The sequence below is a fragment of the Chamaea fasciata genome, unplaced genomic scaffold (genome assembly GCF_029207755.1).
Source record: "Chamaea fasciata isolate MVZ Bird 193981 ecotype frontalis unplaced genomic scaffold, bChaFas1.0.hap1 SCAF_17, whole genome shotgun sequence".
NCBI lineage: Eukaryota > Metazoa > Chordata > Aves > Passeriformes > Sylviidae > Chamaea > Chamaea fasciata.
The window spans coordinates 8,454,272-8,471,102 of record NW_027094102.1 but is presented as its reverse complement, the minus strand read 5'-3'; the positions used below and the strand labels follow the sequence as shown (position 1 = coordinate 8,471,102).

The 16,831-nt window shown below is 41.2% G+C and overlaps 1 protein-coding gene across 2 annotated transcripts; it reads left to right on the top strand.

The window, feature by feature from the left end:
• The first annotated feature begins 1,404 nt into the window (after positions 1–1,404).
• LOC136298513 (protein-glutamine gamma-glutamyltransferase 6-like) lies at positions 1,405–15,084 on the top strand. 2 transcript variants are annotated; one of them, XM_066199254.1, is made up of 13 exons: positions 1,405–1,491; positions 4,242–4,415; positions 4,775–5,014; positions 5,531–5,649; positions 6,815–6,943; positions 8,163–8,340; positions 9,152–9,287; positions 9,672–9,775; positions 10,562–10,804; positions 11,355–11,681; positions 12,648–12,805; positions 14,483–14,616; positions 14,931–15,084. In XM_066199254.1, the coding sequence occupies exons 1-13, from the start codon at positions 1,485–1,487 to the stop codon at positions 15,082–15,084; spliced, it is 2,103 nt and encodes a 700-aa protein (XP_066055351.1). In that variant the 5' UTR covers positions 1,405–1,484. The 2 variants fall into 2 exon arrangements, with proteins under 2 accessions (XP_066055351.1, XP_066055350.1); XM_066199253.1 differs by lacking the exon at positions 1,405–1,491 and having other exon boundaries at positions 4,223–4,415.
• Positions 15,085–16,831: the final 1,747 nt, after the last annotated feature.

Here is a 16,831-nt window from a genome sequence, read left to right as displayed (position 1 = left end):
AGCAGGATGTGGGGCAATCGTGGTGTGCAAACAACTCTGCCAAGCCTGAAGAGTTATATCTGCTGTATGATTTAGAAAAAGTTTAAAGCAGACTTTATAAGGCAAAAGACAGCTGTCAAGAGCTATGGACATGGGCATTTTTGTCTGACAGTTGATCATATTTCAGAGTCTTAGGGATCTAGATATAATCACAGATTTTTACAGAAAAAAAAAAACACAAGAAACCATAAAAACCCCTTTAGATTCCCTTTTTAAAAAATATATTGAAACTGCAGGCAATTAATTTGCCTTTTTGGTTCCCGGCAATCTTGATAAGAGAGTGGGAACAAAATAGAAAACAGAAATGAACAAAAGATACAAGGCAGAATGTAGAGGTGAGGAAAATAAGAGATTATTTCTTCTCCTGACACCACTTACTCCTCCTTACAATCCCCTGGAAGTCCAGAGCAGTCTGCAACCTACTCTTGGGACAAATTGGCAGGACATGTTTTGAGATAAGCTGTTACACAGGATGAGGGAGGAGAGGGCAGGAGGGAGCTGCAAGAGCAGAGAGTGCCTGTAATTACAGTGGGCAGGGCTCACACCAGAAGAGCAGCTCTGTAGCTTCCTCCAGGGCCCAACCAACCTTGCCATGCCAAACAGCTACAGAGAAACTATGTGCATGTATGATGAACACCAAACTACAAAGAAACATTATTAGAAGCAGAGGCAGCCATTAAACACTTCTCTTTACTTAACACAAGTCCCCAATCACAGCTGACTCCACAACAATGCCCCCTCACTGGCAAGTGCTGCTCCTTACAGAAGAAATGCAGATTATAGGAAATCATGCCAGAAACAGGTAATGAGAAGGAAGCATTATTACAATAATGTCGTGGCAAAGCCAGAACGAATTATATGCAGTTATGTGGAAGATCTTTGGACAGAAGTCTTTAAAAAAAAAAAAGTGGGGGGGAAAAGCTACTGGCAGTAACATTAATTATTATTAATCTACTTAGACCACTCCATGTCCCACATGGCTATGCTGTACCACAGGTATATTAGTCTACACTTATCCTCTGTACATACAGTCCCCAAAAACCTAAACTGGCACAAACCAAACCATCTAAAATTAAATTGCTTCTGTCTACTTAAGATAACATTTCCTTCACTGGACCCAATTTCAGATGCTTTCCTCTCTAAAATGCCAGAACTGATTATCATCTTTCCTCAGTCATTCACCAGTTTTACATAAAGATAATTGGATTCAAGATTGTGCAATTAAAGCAGTCATCAGTGGATGCTCACGTAGGATATCACTACAAAAACAGTAGCTACCAACCACAGGTCACACCCAGCTTGTATAAACTCCAGGCTAAGTAGCCAAGTCCAGTCCAGAGCCTTTCATTACTGGTGCTGGTGGAAGAGGATTTAGAATGTTCTTGCACACTTTTGTAACCGTAACCTGAGCTACGCACAAGTGTGGAAAAGAAGAAAGAATCCTTATGGCAGGTAAGTTCATCCAGCCTGATGGCTCCAGACATCCCTCTTCCAAGCCAGATGAGCAATATTTGCTGAGGAAATGAGATAAATTACATCTAGCTGCTCTCTCAGGAACTTTGCTTTTTTAGGTTAAGTGTATTTATTGGTTTTTCTACTAGAACTTATTTTCTTTTTTCTTTTCTTATCATGGGTCTTGAACCTTCTTTTTTTTCCAGTAACACCGAAAAGTAGAGTAAGGAAATATTTTTCTGTCATATCAATTAACTGATCTATCCAGTGCTTTTGCAGCCACCTAATTAACTATTGGCTAGTGATTGGGGCATCAAACTGCTACATGGAAATCCCAGGTTCTAAGATCAAATGAAGTCTGGTCTCAGCCAGGTCCCTTGGTGGCCTTTGGACTCCCAAGAGGGGCTCTGCCAGCTGAGTGCTGCTTGTCTGTCTGGGATTGCACTCGCTGTGCTCACTCTCACACTGACTGCAAAGATCTCGAGTTAGACACATGTGCCGTGGAATACTCACAGACTCTACAGTTTAGCCTAAACATGTTTTCCTGTTAGAGCTTCAGCTTTCAGTCAAAGGCAAAGAGAGTCCTGTGTGCACCATGGTCAGCATCTTCAGCAGTGACCACCAGGCTTTTCCTTCTGAGCATGCTCCCAATGTCTGTCCATTAAAGGATGGACACCCAAACAAATTTTTGGCCAATTGTACACTGAAAGAATTACAGAAAATAAGTTTTCCTCACAGGCACTGAAAGAAGAAAAAGAAATTATAAGATTGAAATTGAAACAGTGAAGATCAAAACAAGGATAAATTTGAGATTCACTTCGACAAAAGACTGGCATCAAGCTTTACTGTGCTCTTGCCTCATACAGGGAACTTTTCTTTCTGATCTCCTGCACATATCCTCCATAAATGCTTGAGCAGCCATGAACTTCACAAGGCAAATCAAACTACTGATGCAGTAAATCGTTAGAGCAAACCAATGCTAGCTACTGCTCTCTTTATCTTTCCTGCTTGTGCTCACTTCCCCTCTTCTTCTGTTGGACATCTTGTCCTTGCCTGTGACATTCCACTCTGACAGTCTTTAGCAGCGCTGTTTAGGTCATTCAACATCAGAGCCTCACTAATACCAAGTCCACGGGTCGGTTTCCATTAAATCCTCTATGCATGACATTTTAATTTGCAGATGTGCAAAATGCTCTCAGTTTCCTGCATCCCTGCACAGCTCTCAACACGTGGTGCTCCCAGTTCTGCAGAGCCTGGGCTCTCAGGTTACACATGGATAAAGTGCAGCAAGGCAAACTGACTCCTTTTCAAACCCTGACTCCAAGTGCCCTTCAGAAACACCTTCTAAGTCACTCTTAAATTAGAGGACTTGATATTAGGAATGATGCTTTCCATAGGTCCCTTTCAATTAAACATGTTTAAGTCAGGAAAATGAAGTGATGATGCAAGCAACATGCTTTCCAGGCATTTCACATCATGTGACTCAAACATCACACTCCTGCCAAATTCCAGAAATGGAATTTTTGTCTCCAGGTGACATTGAAGCAAGACCCTTAACTGAAAACACTCGCACATGCTTATGCACACAGAATACAGGAAAGTCACTTCCTCAGGCCTTTACTGTCTGGAGTATGCCTCGGAAATGCACATTTCTTCCAAAAAGCTGAAAAATGAGTATAATTATGCCTTTATCAAGCCTTCACAAAATATAACTCTGTGTTGTAAATGCAGCAGAAAACTGAAATCTCACCCTCTCTATTATTATGGTAGAATTCTATGGATTCTTTCAGGCATGAGCCCCTTTCTTGGTTCAGTGAAATGATAGAAATGTTGCTTCCAGCACCATTATTGTACACAGAGTTAACAAGCTCTACTCAGAGCAGGAGGTTTTCTTCACCTGAAACTCCTCTGGAATATCATACTGGGAAAGGGCACTTCCCAAACACCTATTTTACTAGGGGAATCTGCATTTTTCTGCTTTTTTGTTGTTGTTGTTGTTTGTTTATTATTGTGGGAATTTTTTAATTTATCAAGGAAAGAGAAAGCTTGAAGCTTTTGTAATACGAGCTTCAGTGCCCCATTTTCATAATTGGGCAACCTATCATGATACAATAGAGCAACCCATAGCATTGCCTCGAGATATGCCACTCCTCTGCTTGTAATCTTTTTCCAACAGAGTGTGAATTAACACCCAGCTTCAAGCTACAAGACTGTAAATTAACTTAGATACAAGATACGTGAGAAGATAACAAGCAAGTTCCACACTGAAGGTACCAACCTTCTAGCCATCATCTGTCAGGCAGTGTTTCCAGAATCAGCCTTGCATTTCCTGATGAGAGTTTTAATACTTCTTTCTGTAAATCTGTAAAGCTTTATGGGAACTAGATATCACCACCAGAAAGAAGAGCAGGAACACAAGGAATAGAACAGTCTATTCAGACTTTAACAGTCAACTTAAAAAGAAAAATTTTGATTTTTTGTTTAAATCAAAGATTAATTATCTGAATTCGGAATTTGTGAATGTTTTTTCTCTTTCTGAAGTAACCCTACAGAAAAGGGTTCATCTTTTACCTGTTTGTCTAACTCACTGGCCTTTTTTCAATTTTTATTAACAATGGATTTCTCTTTGTCCTATAGCACATAATGCCAGCTATATATAAATATAATAAAATTAATACATTAGACACAATGAAAAGATGTGCAAGTCTGAAGGAAAATGTTTTTAATTAATATGTCTTGTGTCTTTCTAGCCCTAAAAATAGGAAAAGTCAACTGGCAATCCAAACTAAATAAAGCTGCACACCACACCTCTGATTACAGCAGCACAGAAGTAATCTTGAGGAGAGGACAGCCCTTCAACATCTCTCTGAACCTCAAAACAACTGTGCAATCTTGGGACAACTTCACCTTTATTGCAAGCACAGGTAATCTCCCCATGGCAGTCGTCTCATATCCAGGTTACTCCAGCTCCAAAATACTTGTGCCTTACAGGTCTACATGTCCCATTCTTGAAACATTAAGCTTTGTCCTGGTTCACTCAGGATTCCTTGTCCTTTTAGGCTTAGGAGTTCCCATTTTAAAGTTTGATCTATACCTTAAGGCAAGAGACAGTCAAGGTAATAATTAAAAGGAAGGCAGGAGCCATCCTCACTCCAAAGCCAAGGCCTCTGCTCCTAAGGACATTCCTGCAACACTGCACGTTATCTTCATTCTGGTCCCCACACAGAATTCACCTCTACCTTTCACAAACCACCATCCCCAGTTCATCCATTCTCTCTGGCAGGACCATCTCCAGCAGAATCCCAGCAGACCAAGGCCATATTTACCCTTTCTGAGGAGGGTGCCAGTGGCTGGAGTGCAACCCAAGAGCCCAGTGAGCCTCGCTGCCTGAACTTCACCATCCTCAGCCCAGCTGATGCTGTCATCGGACGATACAAACTCCAGCTCCAGGTCCTTGCTGGGAACAAGGTCTCTTCCAAAGTCCTGGGCCAGTTTGTGCTACTCTTCAATCCCTGGTGTCCAGGTATGCTCTGACAGATCCCATCCTTCAAATAACTCATTGTTTCAGCCTGGAAATATGGGTGTCACAGCAAAGTCTGCACCTGACAGTCACAGATACAGAAAGCTGGTTTTTTGCTCAACATCAAGAATCAAGTTTTTGTCCCTTCTTCAGTGTTGCAAGGCGTGAAAGACCGAGACTCTTGCTTGTAGGATAAGAAATCAAAGGGAGTAAATATTCCAAATATTCATTCTAGAATTTTTTTCCTCTGATTTTTCCTCTGATTCTTGAATTCAGTTGTAAAATAAGTAACATGTACATACTGCACTTATTGAAAGGATAGGAACACAATCAGTTCCCCTGAAAGGAATTTCATGCTTATTTTACTCACTTTTAAAATGGTTACAGAGATGGAGCAGAGAGTCCTAAGCCTGAATGCATGGGCAGCCTCACCTGATCCCTAGCACTGACCTCTATTTGAGATTTTCAGTTACAGCAAAACAGTTTCCTTCCAGCCATCATGTCTCATTCTGCTTGTAGATGATGATGTCTACATGGCTAATGAAAAGGAGCGACAGGAGTATGTTCTGAATGACAGTGGAATCATATTTCAGGGAGTGGAGAAAGATATTCAACAAGAAGCTTGGAACTATGGACAGGTAAACAGCATCATCTCTTCCAGAACTTTCAAAATTAGAGTAGTGGGTAAATAGGCTCCTGCGGAGAAAAAAAATCATTCTCTCATAGTATAAGTGTTCAATATTCCTCACTCACTTCAGATTTTCTTGCAGATATGTATCTCATTTATCATTACATCATAGACAGCAGCATCAGGATCATTTCCCCTGTGTGGTATGTGTTCATATAGAAATAAAAGAAACAAAGCATAATTTTAGTTTTCTTTTGTCTGTTACACAAATTGGTAAAACTGTACTTGTTTTTTTGACCCTTGTAGAGAGTAAAGAAAGCCACTGGGTATTGCAAAGCTAGTTCACGTAAATATTTATCCAATCTGTTCAGTAATGGGGCAGAAGACACTAAAAGGATACCCCAAATGTACTCACCTGAAACAACTTGTGTTGGAATTTTTGAAAATCAGTTTGGCCCTCCAAGTGTAACCACTGCAAACACAGTCAGAACTACAGCCCATCTCCAGTCACACAGCCATCCTGCAACTGCCCAGGCCAGCCAGGACCATTCCTGGCCACTTCATGCTCTCCAGCTGCACCAGTATTTGCAGACAGCATTTTTATTGATCCTCCTGATCCCATGGCTGCTTTTACACTGATAAATGAAACAAGGCAAGAACTCCTTTCTGTCTCAGAGCTCAAGGGCCACCCTTGCCTGACCACATCCATCAAGCCAAGCACTGGGACACTCTCTGGGTCCAGTCAATGTCTAATCCACAATAATTATTTTTGTAGGTTTCTTTCAGTTCAGATCACCTGATATGAGGTGGAGGCAGCCCATGAGAACAAAGCTTTCGTAACAGACAGTTTCCTGAAGGAGCACGGCAGGATGTGGGAGGGTGTGACCCCTGCTGAGCCCAACCCACAGTGGTCTTGTCTGTGCCACCAGGCCATGTAATATCCTCATGAATGCCAGTGGCCACGGCCCCACACTGTGCTGATCTTTAAAATACTATGGAGAGTTGGCAGCTTAATGGTTATGTTTTCTTCTTGGTCCAATTTTCATTAACAGTACAGAAAGCATCTCTATTCCCAATGTCTTCCTCCTATGCTTGGAGAAGGAAACTCGGTGGGGAGTTTATCCTTGGGTTTTCTTATGAAATTACCCTTAATATATTGCTTGTTTTGATTCCAGTTTGAAGAGGACATCCTTGATATCTCTCTGGCTATTCTGGATCGGAGCCTGAGCCACCGTGAGGACCCGGCTGTGGATGTCTCCAAGCGGAACAGCCCTGTCTATGTGAGCAGGGTTATCAGTGCCACGGTAAAGTGACACAGCACCTACAGCTGGAAATGCACCTACCAACAAAACCCCAACCCACACTCATGCTTGAGCATGAATTCCTCAATGTTTTATAAGTGTAGCCAAGCAGAAAATAGCTACAAAATAGGTAAAATGGAGATATATTCTTCTTCCCAAAAGTTTGCTCACAACTGAAGGAAAGTTTCCAAGAACTTTTGAGGAATATCAAACCTCAGATGTATTTTCCTAACAGATTTTCAGTCCATTAGATCTTTTCACTAGTTTGGAAATCCTTTGTTTATTCTGAAATCACTTGCTAAGTTTTTCAAACACCAAGAGAAGCATGAAATATTTTGGAAAACCAGAGCTGGTTTGGTTGCATTTAATGTCTGAATTTAGCATTCTTTATTTAAAGGATATTTGTTCAGTGAGTTTTTTATCATTTCCTACAACAAATAGTTAAAACTTCTCAGAACACACCCGTCTTCACAAACATATAACTGCACAACTAGGCAGCTGAAAAGTTTTCCATTTTATAAATAATACATGCCTCATCACATTCCTTAGCTGAGGTTCCTCCTTTATAGCTGTGATAATTTTCAGTCCTTTGGACAGCACTCACTTGAGGCATTCTCAGCTTCAACATAAAGTAAATAACTCTACTCGGATGTACGAAATTACTATAAGTATAAATAATTAAGAAAAATATTAAAAATAACTTACTGCATCCTGTACCACCATACTTGATACCTAAACAGGGCTCTACAATGGATATGTACAAATATATGCAACCACATCTAACAAGTCTGGGCAAGCTGTGAGTACTATCTGCACATTTGCAACAAAGACACATTCAGAGAAAAGATGGATTTCTCAAGGCTTCCATAAATCACTTGAGAATGTGAAGCAGCATGAATGCACAGTCTAGCAGAGTATAATGACATACAAGGAGGTGAGATCAATAAATGAAACAGAGAAAACATAACCAGGTGTCAGTCAGTACATCTGGGACCACTTCTACTGAACACAAGGCAGTTTTGAATCACCAGATTCTACAATCTGATCTGGGTTTGATCCAGTTGTGGCCTTTGAGCAAACAAAATTCTATCTAAGATTCAAATATTCTGTCCCACCACCAAGTCAATAAGAACAGTGCTACCTACACAGGGTCACTTCTAACCATTTCCCTCTCTCTTTTCCTGTAAATACATTAATTCTCTCATGAGAAGGACTCTTTCAGGTTAACAGCAACGATGAGAAGGGAGTAGTGGAAGGGAAGTGGAGTGGGAAGTTCCGCTCAGGAACAAACCCCCTGCGCTGGAGCGGGAGTGTGACCATCCTTCGGAAGTGGTACCGGGCCCGGTACCGACCCGTCCGCTACGGCCAGTGCTGGGTCTTTGCAGGAGTCACGTGCACAGGTACACAGGGAGGAATGGAAATGACAGAAATGACACCTCAGAGGTGGCTCACTACGAGTTCTGCAGTCTGAACTTTGTGACAATAAGGTTGAAGCTGTTTCAACTTTGACAGGGAGAGTGAAGAACATCTGCTCTCCATGTATGAAGGGTTAATCCTTCAGTTTACAGGTTGTAATAAGCATGCCAGCTTTGTGAGTAATCAAACAAAAAACAAAGGGGTTTTCCAGGCTAGGTTGGTGAGAAGAGCAAGGTTTCTTAATTCAAAGCTAGGATTCAAAGAAAACCAGTATTCTTTTAACTCCGTCTCCTCACAGTGGCAGTTTTCTACTGCTCTATCTTACCTGCTGGTGACACAAAGAGCAAGTCACAATTCTGAGGACCTGGAAAGGGAGCTGCAAGTCAGGAAAATCATTTCATCCTAGCAGTGTCCAGTAAGAGCTGTTCTGAGACACAAGAACCTCTTTGGGGAAAATACAAAGGAAAACTGAGAGGTGTATCTCTGTAAGTGGAAAAAGAAATAAGGAACAAACAGAGAGAAAATGGGAAAGAGAACAGGATGAAGAATCAAAGATTAAAATAACTGGGTGAACCAAGCTCTTATTTAAAAGGACATCACAGCTAAAAATGTCATGTCAGTCGACATGTCTTTTAAACAATTTTGCACAATGACTGTGACTTGCTTCATAGTTGGAAGTTTCTCAGGGTTTGTTTCACCACTGAAAATAAACACTAAAGTGTTTCACCAAGAAAAACACTTTCTAAATGTCTGCAAAATAGGTTTACAGAGCTTGTATGGTATTCTGTATTGCAGTACTGAGATGCTTGGGAATACCTACTCGTGTTATTACAAACTTCAACTCTGCCCATGACAAGAACCTAAATCTGAGTATTGACAAGTACATTGACATGTCTGGAAACGACCTGCACTTGGGTGAAGACAGTGTGTGGTAAATATATATATTTCTTAAATATTTCTTCCATTATATTCCCCACTAATTAAAATATCTAGAATCATGTTCCTGAAAAACCACCCCAACCTCATGCTCTCAGTGATATAAAACTTCACACCAGACCTTTGGCTTTTTGTTCAGGAATGTCCAATATTAAATTATTGATTCTGAAATGAAGTATTTTCCTTTTAACATTTCTTTTTCATAGCATCACAACATTTCTCACATGTATAAGACAAAAAGCTGGTCAAAAGGGGGAAGCAGATGCTCATGTAAGGAGTACAGCAGCTGCTCTCTTTACAGAGGAGTTTTCATTTGCTCAATTAGTATTATTTCATGCACTGTACGAATCAGATATTCCACATTCTACCTCCCTTACAGGAATTTCCATGTCTGGAATGAAAGCTGGTTCATTAGAAGAGACCTTGGCTCTTTTTATGATGGATGGCAGGTTTTGGATGCAACACCCCAGGAAAAAAGCAAAGGTAACACTGTTGTAAATATAAAAAAACCTGTAGATGGTGTTACTCCTAAAGACTGCCAGGAAAATTTCTGGACAATTCTCTTCTGTACATTCCCTGCAGATGTAGCATTAATTTGGGTGCACAAGAAAAGCAATACCCACATCAATCTCCAGTAGGAGCTTTTCTGTCAGCCTCTGGATTGCTGACCAGCATAACAATTCTTCCTTTTATAATTTCAATTCTCTGCCTCCACAAAAGCCAGCAAATCTTAAGCTCACTTATCTCACTGTTACTTGTCTTAGCTCCTCACATCACACAACCCCATTCCTCACTACCAGATTTAACAAATTCAGTTTCCTGGTTCTTCTCAATGCACACCAAGCACTGTTGATTCCCATCTCTGAAGTCTGACTGTACTTTTGACTCGGTTCACATCCCTCACACCCTCTCCTCTCCTTTCACCTGACAGCTTTGCATGCAGCCTTGCAGACTTTGGTGGGTGAGAACATTTCTCATGGCACACATCATCAGAAGCTTTAGCTCTCCCTACCAGCCTCCTCTGCAGCCCCACCTTTAGATAGAAAGTGCATGTGGAATCTCTGCACATGCTGTTACCATATCAGACAGACATGAAAAGAGAGTACTTGACCCAAATGTGTCTTTGGAGTGGCTGCCTCTCCCTCTTGCTGTCAGTATGAGGATTTATGTTGTTTTACTTCTCCCAAATGTGTCTCTGCAGTGAGTGCCTCTCCCACCTGCTGTCAGCCTGAGGATTTATGTTGTTCAACCTCTCCCTCTGTAATACAGGCATCTATCAGTGTGGTCCTGCCTCCACCAAAGCCATTAAAGAAGGGGATGTGAACCTGGATTACGACAGCCCATTTGTGTTTGCAGCAGTGAATGCTGACTGTGTTACTTGGATTCGATACAGCAAGAAAAGAAAAGAGAGAATTTATTCTGATACCAGAAAGATTGGAAAATTTATCAGCACCAAAGCAGTGGGCACCAACTCCCGTGTGGATGTCACTGATAATTACAAATATCCAGAAGGTAAATTCTTTATTACAGTAGTTTTGCCACTGATGATCAGACGTGAAAAGACTTAAGGCCTTTGTTGGACTGAGCACTGACTTCATTTCTTTACTTCTAGAGCCAATTAATTGTGAATTTTCCAAGTATTAGGGCTCCTTATCTGCTGATATTGATTCAATTGAAACAATAGCCATTCTGGAGAGCTGTTTGGGGAGAATTTCTGCAAAAGGTTTTTTTCACCCTTCTCAGTTTCAGAGGAGATGGCAACTGCCCCACCTTATGCAGAACTGAGCTCTCCCAGAATTACCTTTCTATTGCCCACAGCTTCTAAGAGGTGCCCATGAACAGTCACCTGGAGCTCATGGGCAGGTTTTACTCTCCAGTCTTCATGGCCATGTACATTAATTTGCTTTTGTGCCAAAAATCACATTAAGGTTAGACCTCACTTTTTCCTCTTGAGTGTCTTTGCCCTTCTCAGCTTCCCTAAATTTCTGAGATCAGCCATGGTTCCACTGCACTGTATCCAGTACACGCACAAGATCTCTGACCATGGTACCTTTCAATGCAGGATCCTTGAAAGAAAGGCAGGTGTACAAGAAAGCACTGAAGCTGCTCGGTGTGAAAAGACCTGGAAAAAGAACCAAAATTCCAAGACCTAGAAGACGATTTTCAAGGTCACAGCCTGCACAACCCCCCAACATCTCAGGGAAGCTGCTTCTTGATGCATCTCCTGTGATTGGCCAGGACATCCTCCTTACCTTGACACTCAGAAACTTGATCTCAGATTTTAAGACCATAAAGGTTAAACTGAAGGCTTTGGCCATTCTCTACACCAGGAAACCCAAGGCAGAGATTTTGCAGTTGCATAGATCTATTAAACTTGGATCTGAAGAAGGTAATTTTAATTTTATTACAGCTTTTATTACTGGACAAAACATAGTTTTGGGTTGTGGTCAGATCACGTGGAAATAAAGAACGGCTCAAGAAGTGTATGACCTACAAACAGTTGGAGGTCAAAGCTATGCAGGGGAAAAGAAACACACGTATTTTCCCTGTCTTAAGCATTTGCTTTTAGGCACTGACAAAAAGGAGACTGAGCAGGGTGACCTTTTGTCTGACCCAGCACAGCCATTGTTGGTGCTACCTTATTACCTTTTTTGCTAAGAGAGAACAACTAAAAAACGTACACTGGAGATTAGTGAGCTGCTAGCTACCCATAAGCAAAGCATAAAGACAGATTAAAGCCTAAGACTTTCACAGCAGCAGGACAGCAACCACCAACTGTAGCAAGAGCTGTGCCACCTGCAGAGTGGTCTCTGCCTGCTTTTATAGGGACAGTGCTGAAAACTGAGATGTAGCATAGATGAAGAGAACTACCCCCTCAAGATAATACGTAACATGTTAGAACTCATTCCACAGTTCCAGCAGTAGAACTCTTCTCAGTATACTGAGTTGTACTGCCTTCCTCACTGGCACAGAGACTCTGATTGTGCAAGGCAGAGGCTAAACAGCTGCTTCTGCAAGGGCATATAAACCAAGCCACCTTCTGACCTCTGCCCTCTTTGCAGGGAAGTAGCAATAAATCCCAGCTTCAGATAAATGAAAAAAACACCAGCAGGTATTGCCACATCCATCCATCCTTGGATCTGTCCAGGTACCAAACTGTACCTGATCATTTAGTGTTTTATGTAAATGTAAGTAGAAGTCACCCATGAGCATCATTCCTCTGTTGGTGTCAACACCCACAAATGTGCAGCCCCAGGGTGATAAGAGTATTGCTCCTTAAAACACAGGTATGTTACAGATAGCTGGTACACAGAAAAAAGAAGAGAGGGAAATTTTGTTTCTGTTTCCATTCCAGTGAAAGAGATTTCTTTCAAGATCTCCTATTCCCAGTACAAAAACTCTCTGACGGATGACAGGAAGATCCTAGTGACTGCTGTGTGCCAAATCAAACGGGGAGCCTCACTTCTAGTTGAGAAGGATATTGTACTCCAGGATCCTTTTCTCACCATCAAGGTAAAAGCTAGTCCCTTCTGTGACCCTTGAGAGACGTGCTGAGAAGCAGCAACTAGAATTCCTACTCCATCTATTCCTCATGGGAAGGAGTATGGGAAGTGAAATCATGTCTGAAGGTGGTTGGATCTTGTTGCTGTAGTAATTGGCTATATGACACAAATGAAATACACTAAAAAAAAGCGAATCTTTCCATGGCATAGCCAGTGCTTGTTGACATGGCACTGATAAAGTTCTCAGTGTTACAACAGTTGCTTACAACTTAGGTAAGTTTACCGAAGGAGGGACAGGCAGAATACAGACAGACAAAGAAATCTCATCCATATTTAGACCTCCCCTTTTGTTAGAAAAGTCTGATCAATATCTACAGTTTATTTAGGAAGACTGATTTTTACCAAAGACACCTTTACTGACCAACTGATAATGTGTCTGGTCTGTGAGTCTCTCTATTACCAGTATTCAAAGGAAGTTCTTTAACTGTATCACAGTAAGTGTCACTATTCACCTTCTGCAACACTTCCCAAGTGATTAATTAGAACTGGAGGCTTTCTCTTTTCTCCACTTTTAACTGACTTTTAACAAATTGTGTACAATGAATAAAAAGCAGTTCTTAGTGCACAGGAAAGATCCTGTACTATGTTTGCCCAGGGGCAGCCCTGGCTTTGCATGGCCCATCACATCCACATAAACGAGCTGAACTGGTTTTGGACAGCAGATTTAAATGCTGTATTACACATGGGACCAGATGCTATCTGCTCATCTTACTGTAAATAACATAGAGGGAATATGGTAATATGCAGAGTCCTTTGGGGCCTCCAGACTAGATTAGCTGTCCCAAACCACTCTGTCAGTAGCATACAAGAAAAGCAAGGTCACACACAGGAGTAAAGTGTGGTTTTTTTGCAGGTCTGGCAATTTCTGAATTGCCGAGTCCTAGTGAGACTTCGTAAAAAGTCTCTGTGCTGTGCAATGCAAATAACAGAGTCAGTTTATGTAGGGCAGGCACCTGGATTAAATTACTTCAATTCACTGATTAAGTTTTAAGAAGCATTTATGTTTCTGTTGATTGAAATGTCCCTGTAAACATGGAGACAGTAATAGAGAAATGCCATTGGGCTGATGGACCTTTTGATTATGTTAAAAAATATTACATTATTTACAAATATATACCAGATATACCAATTCCACATTATCTCAGCCAAAATAAGGTAATGAATATGTTTATTTGCTAATTTGCATTCTTTTCCCTGAGACACCGCAATTCACCTCTGTCTCACATCTCCCATGTTCTCCAATCCCAAACCTTTCATTTAGCCTAGTTAAAGCTAATTTAAGGTGCCTCCAGTAGTTAAACACATATGCCAATACTTGTATTTTCATTCTGTTCTCACTCTGATGAGTAACATACTCTGTGTAATACATGAAACCATGCACTGACCTAGTTAAAAAAGGGACTAAATGGTAGTTTCTACAGCAGTTTGCTGATTCTTAGCCACACTGGGTGGCTCATTTAAGGCTGAACTCTGCTGCCCAAAACTATGTAAATTAACTAATTTCTGGCTTCTTCCTGCCCAGGTGATCCTAAGAGGGTAAGTGGTTTGCAATGGGAATGAAAGGAGAAAAGCATTAGGAAGACATGAGACTGATGCTGTGGCTGAGCAGAATGTTTTCTCTCTGTAGGTTCTTGGTCCAGCTGTGGTACACAAGCCTGTCAATGTGAAGGTCACATTTACCAACCCTCTATCTGAGGAGGTGACAGACTGTGTCCTGAGAGCTGAAGGCAGTGGCCTGCTCAAAGAGCAACTCCGAATCCAGTATGTGAATGCTTCTGGCTAGTAACTTGTTCACTTTGGTGGGAAACATGGAGTACCAGGGGGTTTTTAAAAAAATACTTGTCAATCTCATGACTTTCATTTGCACCAGCCTTGGACAAAATGCCACCATGTCAGTACTCTCCATACATCATATGGAGTTTTTTGCAACTCTTTTGCCAAGATCTGAATTATGGAATGCTCAAATGCTCAGGGAGTGGAGAGATGGCATACAGTCTTAAATTTGGGTACTCAGAAGAATACATAGCAAGAATTCTTCAGCTGCTTTAACTTACAAATTGCATTCTCTCTTTTAGTGTGGAAAGAATGGCCCCCATGGAAACTTCAACAGTGGAATTTGAAATCATTCCCTACAGGAGTGGCACCAGGCAGCTTCAGGTGGACTTGGTTTGCACCCACTTTTCAGACATTAAGGGATTTGTGATGCTTCATGTGGCTCCTGCTCAGTGATATAACCTGTACAACAGTTCAGTTTTCCCTGTTTATGAGGCTGATGCAGAGTTCATGCATTCTTATGACTGGAAGCACAGAAATGCAGATTACTCAGCCAAAATAAAGTGATGTAATATGAACGGAAACTAATAAAAAGGTACCACAGACTATACTGTAAAGACAGTGTCACCTTTCTCATTCTCTAGCCTGTTTTATGAGCCTTCACCCATACAATTACTAGTGGGAATCATTACATAATTTAACTTGAAGGACAGGATCAAGTGTGATGGTTTGCAGCATTAGGGCCTATAGCAGCTGGATTTCCAAGGAACATAATTTAAAATCACTGGTTTTATAAGCTTCATGGAATGCAATTTAATTATCACAGAATAATAAAATGGTTTGAATTGGAAGGAGTCTTAGAGCTCATCTTGTTTCAGCTGCCTGCCATGGGCAGGGACACCTTCCACTATCCCAGGTTGCTTAGAGCCCCATCCAACCTGGCCTTGGACACTTCCAGGGCTGGGGCAGTCACACTTCTCTTGACAACCTGTGCCAGTGTCTCAAAAACCTCACAGAGCAGAGAACCTTCCTAATACCCAATCCAAACCTACCCTCCTCCTCCAGCTTAAGGCCAGTCCTTCATGTCCAGTCTCCCTATACCCTTGTGAAAAGTCCTTCTCCAGCCTCCTTGTAAGTCCCTTTTAGGCACTGGAAGGGACTATAAAGTGCTCCTGAAACCTTCCCTTCTCCAGGCTTATGTCCACTAAATAGGTTTTATTCCGTAATAGCCATAGTACTATCCAAGTAGCTGACATAATTAAATTCTAGAATTAAATTTATCATTTAATCTTATTGTTAGAAGGAAAATACAGCAATAAGATATGGCAGTGCTACAACAGAACTCTGGTCTTATGATTGAAAAAAATGAGAAGCTACAAAAAGTAGAAAAGCAGAAAAATGACATCAGAAAGACGTATGAAAATTCACAATTAACAGCCACTCATCCTCATCCCACAAAGCCGCTTAAAGCAGATCACCATTCATGAGGGAGGCATTGTGCCACCCATATCTAAATCCCTAATGTGCCCATTCACTCCTTGCAAAGTTAACAAGCCAATATAGCAAAGATCTGAATTTCCCTATGAGACAATTTGACATCAGTAAAGTCCAGCAATGCAGGACCAGCTTCCCCCAGAAAGAATGTCCCTGCACACAAACTGACCCTATGACACAGATTAAACTGAGGACTCATTTAAATATTTCTTTGATTTAAAGCCAACAATATCTTCAAAACATGTAAAGTCCTATTTTATTACATCAATTACAATATTTTGCCACCCACACATATACTTATAGTGGATGTGGAAGCTTGGTAAAACTAGTCAGCCCAGAGAGACTGGAATGAAGGTTGAAAAGGACACACATACACACACACACACAGAGGAATTCAGATTTCTCCAGGCAAAGGAGAGGGGAATAGGTAGCTTTGTACCTATCAATTAAGTCTTGCAGGATCTTGAAGAGTCAGGGTATACAGTCCTCCCCTAGCCTCAGAAAAGCTTTGAGGCAGTGATGGTATTTCAGAAAATCTCATTAAATCTTGCAAGAATGCAGACTGACATAACATTTAACACCACAGTACAGCCAGAACATTCAAATTCCTTCAGTATTCCTTCTTAAATACAATCCAGGCAATTATTTTAGACAGTGTCACACGAGCTTGGAATGACCTCATCCTAATTAACTACCCGTAAAGGAAGCC

Bases quoted from the DNA above. Each gene is read 5' to 3' on its own strand.
- LOC136298513 (XM_066199253.1), top strand. From the start codon at position 4,223: ATGTCTTGTGTCTTTCTAGCCCTAAAAATAGGAAAAGTCAACTGGCAA. The intron at 4,416-4,774 runs GTAATCTCCCCA...TCTCTCTGGCAG, and splicing joins CACCTTTATTGCAAGCACAG to GACCATCTCCAGCAGAATCC. The intron at 6,944-8,162 runs GTAAAGTGACAC...GGACTCTTTCAG, and splicing joins GCAGGGTTATCAGTGCCACG to GTTAACAGCAACGATGAGAA.